Source organism: Lepidothrix coronata, unplaced genomic scaffold (genome assembly GCF_001604755.1).
Source record: "Lepidothrix coronata isolate B3197 unplaced genomic scaffold, Lepidothrix_coronata-1.0 Scaffold514, whole genome shotgun sequence".
Taxonomy (NCBI): Eukaryota; Metazoa; Chordata; class Aves; order Passeriformes; family Pipridae; genus Lepidothrix; species Lepidothrix coronata.
The window spans coordinates 13,735-18,640 of NW_016690694.1; the positions used below are offsets into that span (position 1 = coordinate 13,735).

The window sequence follows — 4,906 nt, forward strand, 5'->3', positions numbered from 1 at the left end:
GGGGTTTGGGGTGTGGTGGGGGCGTGCTCGTGTTCCCTCGGGGTGATCAGGGTGCTGTGGGGTGTTGAGGTGCTGGGGGGGTTGGAGGGGCATTTGGGGTGCTTGGAGGGGGGGTTTGGGGTGTCCTGGGAAGGGATTTGGGGTACTTGGTGGAGGGGTCAGGATGTGGGGGTGGTCAGAGTACCCTGGGGAGGGTGCTGGGGGCTCAGGGAGGGGTGGGATGTGGAGTGCTGGGAGGGAGAGGGTTTGGGGTGCCCGGGAAGGAAATTGGGGTGCTTGGGGGCTGGTCAGGGTGTCCCAGAGGGGAGGGGTCTCCCCCAAAATGGGGGGTCTCACCTGAGCACAGCAGCAGCAGCAGCAGCAGCAGCAGTGACGCCGCCATCAGCCCGGGGGGGGCCCGGGCCATGCTGTGTCCTGGGGACCCCCAAACTGAGGGAGGGCCCCCAAACCCACCCCGCCCAAGAATCCCACCCCCCTACCCCCCTTCCCTCCAGATTAGCCACCCAAAAGCTCCCCAACCCCTTCCTGCCCAGTTTCCCAACCTCCAACTCGCCCTTCCCAAGGATTTTGGGGTTCCCCCCCCACCCCCGGGATCCCCCCCAAAACCCACCGGTGGTGGTGGGGCCGCTCCGTGTCCCTCCCGCCGCGGAGACCCCCATTTATCGGGGCGGGGGGGGCGGTGCCGGGGGCGGTGCCGGGATTTTTTGGAGGGGGAGAGGGCAAAGTCCAGGTAAACAGGGGAGGAGGGGCCGGGGCGGGGTCCTGGGGTGGGGCTTGGGGGGGAAATGGGGGGAAAGGGGAGTGGAGGGGCCCCCCCAGCTGGCACAATCCTCTCCCCCGCCCCAAACCCACTTTGAGCACCCCGAAATCCCAACTCCTCCACGCCCCATGGGCCCCCCAACCTCCTCCAGGGCCCCCCAAGCCCCACACTCCCCAAAGACCCCCCCAAACCTGTCCCCTCTCCTGCCCCCGTGGGGTCCGGGGGGTTCTTTTGGGGTGCACTGAGACTTTGGGGGTGCGGGGGCTCTATTGGGGTTCGAGGGGGGTCTGTTGGGGTGCCCTGAGCCCTTTTGGGGTGTGAGTTGTTGATTTGGGGCACTCCGAGCCCTTTTAGGGTGCGGAGGCTCTATCGGGGTTCATGGGGACTGTGGGGGTGCTCTGAGCACTTTTGGGGTGCACTGAGCCGTTTTTGGGGTGCGGGTTGTCGTTTTGGGGCACCCCGAGCCCTTTTGGGGTGCGGGGACTCTATTGAGGTGCAGTGGGTCCTTCTGGGGTCCCGAGTGTCTCCTTGGAGCTCACAGAGTCCTTTTTGGGTCGCTCTGAGCCCTTTTGGGGTGCGGGCTCTCTGTTGGGGTGCTTCGAGCCCTTTTGGGGACACGGGGTGTGGTTTTGGGATGCGGGGGGTGGTTTTGGGGTGCCCTGAGCCCCTCTTTGGGTGCCCCGCTCCCCCGAACTCCCCCCCACAGCAGACCCACACGTGGAGCGTCTCCATCATCGTTTATTGCTGCGCCTCCAACAACTCTCCCCATTTCAGGCCCCGCGCCCGGACTTTGGGGCGCTCCCCCTCAATCCCGGGAGGTCTCGGGGATCCCCCAGAGGGCCCTGAGGGCGGCGGCCCCCCCCTCCCAGCGCTTCCTCAGCTCCTCCGAGTCCCGGCTCAGCCTCTTGCGCAGCTTTCGGGCGAACGAAGCCCCCCGGGCCCGCAGGTCCCCCCAGCTCTGCTCCAGCAGCGCCTTCGCCTCCACCCCGTACTCGGCCGCGCGGTCCCGCGCCTCGTCCCGCAGCGCCCGGAACTCCCACACCACCTGCCTGGAGGAAATGGGGGTACACAGTCAGTCTGCAAATCCCTAAAGAGTCCCCAAATCCCCAAAGAGTCCCCAAATCCCCAAAGAGTCCCCAAATCCCCAAAGAGTCCCCAAATCCCCAAAGAGTCCCCGAATCCCCAAAGTGTCCCTGTGGGGTCTGTGGGTGCCCCGCGCCTCGTCCCGCAGCGCCCGGAACTCCCACACCACCTGCCTGGAGGAAATGGGGGTACACGGTCAGTCCCCAAATCCCCAAAGAGTCCCCAAATCCCCAAAGAGTCCCCAAATCCCCAAAGAGTCCCCGAATCCCCAAAGTGTCCCTGTGGGGTCTGTGGGTGCCCCGCGCCTCGTCCCGCAGCGCCCGGAACTCCCACACCACCTGCCTGGAGGAAATGGGGGTACACGGTCAGTCTCCAAATCCCCAAAGAGTCCCCAGATCCCCAAAGAGTCCCCAAATCCCCAAAGAGTCCCCGAATCCCCAAAGTGTCCCTGTGGGGTCTGAAGTGTCCCTAAGGGGGTTCCCCTCCCCACTTTGCTCCCCTCCCTCCCCTTTTTGGGGTGCTGCTTTTCCCCTCCCCATTTTGATGTCTCAGGGCCCCCCTCGCCCACCTCTTTGGGGTGTCCCCCTTGATTTTTGGGGTCCAGGCCCACTCCCCACCACTTTGGGGTGTCCCCCCCGTTTTTGGGGTCACTCACTGCAGCCGCTGCCCCAGGGGGCTCTCCCGCAGCCGCTCCGTCGCGTTCTCGGCCGCTGCCCCCAGGACCCCCAGGACCCTCCAGACCCGCGAGGGGGGGCTCGAGGTGGGGGGGGCCGTGGGGGTGGGGGTGGCCAGTTCGGCCCCGCAGCCTGTGGGGAGAGGGGTCAGGGTCACTCGGGGGGCGCCCCAAAATCCCCTTCTGTCCTTGGGGTGCCCCCCCTGCACCCTCACCCCAAATCTCCCTCCCGAGTTCAGGGGGATCCCCCAAATCTCCCTACCCCCTCCTCAGTTTGGAGGCCAATTAAGGGGGTTTTACACCGTGGGGGTGGCATTGGGGGGTGACACTGAGGGACATTTGGGGGGTGACCCTGGGGGGTGACACTCACCTGCCAGCAGCGCCGCTGCCACCAGCGCGACCCAGAGCTTCATGGTGGCACCTGGGGGGCACAGAGGGGTCGGGGTGAGGGGCCCCCAAAAGATCCTCCAGAGGGTCCCCGGGGTGTCCCAAACCCGTACCCTTGTCCCCCGAATAGGGCCCAAATGTCCCCAACCCGCCCTGCCCCATCCCCAAATTATCCCCAAATGCCCCCAAATGTCCCCAACCCGCCCTTCCCCATCCCCAAATTATCCCCAAATTATCCCCAAATGCCCCCAAATGTCCCCAACCCACCCTGTCCCATCCCCAAATTGTCCCCAACCAACTCGTGACACCAAAGTGTCGCCGACCCCCCCCAGGTTATCCCCTCCCCCTTGTCCCCAAATGTCCCCAGCCCCCCCTTTCCCCCACCTGTTCCCCCTCCTCACCTTGTGGGGTCCCTCCGGCTCCGACCCCCCCCTTGGGGGGGTCACTAAATATCCCCGCGTGGGGGCGGGGCAGGGGGAGGGGCCCAAGTGACCTTTGCCCTCCCGCCCCTCCCCCCCGCGCCCCTCCCCCCTCCCCCCAAGAAGGGGGGGACACCCCAAAACCCGTCCCCCAACCCCTTTATCCCCACAAAACACCCCAAAATTGGGGTGTGTGTGGGGGAACGGGATGTGGGATGGGGGTCACCCCCCCCCCGTGATTTCCCCTCCCCCCTCCCCTCCCCCCCCCGGGCACGGCCCCCTGGACTTGGGACACGACGTGGCGGAGGGGGAGGGGCAAGGTCCAAGGGGGGGAGGGGCACCCAGAATTGGGGGGCGAGGGGGGAAATTTGGGGGAGGCGAAGCCCCCCCAAGTGTGTGTGGGATCCCCCCGAGATGAGCTGAACCCCGAAATGGGGGAGGGACGAACCCCCAAAATCCAGGGTGACCCCCCACCTCCAAAATCCGGAGTGAACGCCCCAAAATCCAGGTGACCCCCCCCACACACCCGGGGGAACCCCGAAAACGGGGACTGGGGTGGGGCCTGAACCCCCCGAACCAGCTCTAGGGGGAGGCAAATGTCCCCCAAATGTCCCCCCCCTTCACTGACCCCCAGCTCGAGGGGGGCTGAACCCCCAGCATGGGGCTGGGACCCCCCCATTTGGGTATTGGGGGGGTGAACCCCAAAATTGGTGTTTGCCCCCCCAGACTGGGGACCCACAGAGATGTGGGTGGGGCTGTTCTGGCAGGCCCAAAGTTGGGGTGACCCTGGGGTGGTTTTGGGGCACAGAGACCCCCCCTAAAAACCTGGGCTGCCCCCTCCCCTGGTATCAGGTCCCCCCTCCAATACTGGGGGGGTCCCCCCATATTGGGGTTCCCCCCATGTCCCTCCCCCCTCCCCCTGTTTTTGGGGGCTTTTTTTTTCTGGGTGGGGGGATTTGGGGAACAACTGGGAGGGGGGAGAGGGGAACTCATGCCCCCCCCCCAAAAACAGCCGAGACCCCCAAACCCGAGGCCAGTTGCTTTATTGGGAGCCCCCCCGCTGAGAGGGGGCCCCCCAATCTTTGTTTGGTGGGGGGGCACTGAGGGGCCCCCCCAGTTTTGTTTTTTTGGGGGGGGTGTCTGGTCTCCTCGTGACCCCCCTTGAACCCCAAAATCCATCCAGTCTCTGAGGGGTCCTCTGGGGAGGGGGGTGGGCAGGAATTGGGGTCCCCCCTCCTCAATTCCCCGAGGGGAGGGGGGTGAGTCCAGATGGGGGGGAATGACCCCCAAAAGTGGCTTTGGAAGGGGGGGAGTGGGGGCTGCCGGCAGCTGGGGGGGAGAGGAGGAGGAGGAGGGGGCGAGGAGGGAGATGAAGGGGAGGAGGGAGGTGAAGGGCAGCGGGGCTGAGGATGATGAGGGTGACGATGGGCAGGACGGCAGCGATGAAGTGGACGAGGAGGACGGGGGTCCCTCGGCCGAAGGTGAGGCCGAGGATGAGGACGAGGCCCCTCGGGCGATGGCGAGGCCGAAGGTGAAGATGAGGATGGTGACGAGGCCCCTCGGGCGATGGCGAGGCCGAAGGTG

General features: G+C 66.0%; 3 protein-coding genes across 3 annotated transcripts in view; all 3 read right to left on the bottom strand.

Annotated features, from left to right (window-relative positions):
* LOC108510166 (basic proline-rich protein-like) overlaps positions 1-704 on the bottom strand; it is a 2,200-nt gene extending 1,496 nt beyond the window's left edge. The window contains exons 1-2 of the mRNA XM_017839851.1: positions 611-704; positions 337-414 (exon numbers count right to left, since the gene is read on the bottom strand). Coding sequence (XP_017695340.1) covers positions 337-414; positions 611-659 — 127 coding nt within the window. The 5' untranslated portion in view covers positions 660-704. The remainder of the gene's footprint in view (positions 1-336; positions 415-610) is intronic.
* A 776-nt stretch (positions 705-1,480) lies between these two features.
* Positions 1,481-3,195, bottom strand: LOC108510167 (apolipoprotein E-like). Its single transcript, XM_017839853.1, has 4 exons — positions 3,171-3,195; positions 2,887-2,937; positions 2,499-2,649; positions 1,481-1,809 (listed from the first exon to the last, which is right to left on the bottom strand). The coding sequence occupies exons 1-4, from the start codon at positions 3,178-3,180 to the stop codon at positions 1,566-1,568; spliced, it is 456 nt and encodes a 151-aa protein (XP_017695342.1). The 5' UTR covers positions 3,181-3,195; the 3' UTR covers positions 1,481-1,565.
* Positions 3,196-4,559: 1,364 nt separating this feature from the next.
* The window catches only part of LOC108510163, a 7,094-nt gene continuing 6,747 nt past the window's right edge, over positions 4,560-4,906 (bottom strand). The window contains exon 9 of the mRNA XM_017839848.1: positions 4,560-4,880. Within this exon, the coding sequence (XP_017695337.1) occupies positions 4,560-4,880 (321 nt within the window). The remainder of the gene's footprint in view (positions 4,881-4,906) is intronic.

Excerpts from the sequence above, each read along its gene's own strand:
- LOC108510167 (XM_017839853.1), bottom strand. Across the intron at positions 2,650-2,886 it reads GGCAGCGGCGCTGCTGGCAG|GCTGCGGGGCCGAACTGGCC; the intron begins GTGAGTGTCACC and ends CTCTCCCCACAG. Across the intron at positions 1,810-2,498 it reads CCCCTGGGGCAGCGGCTGCA|GCAGGTGGTGTGGGAGTTCC; the intron begins GTGAGTGACCCC and ends CATTTCCTCCAG.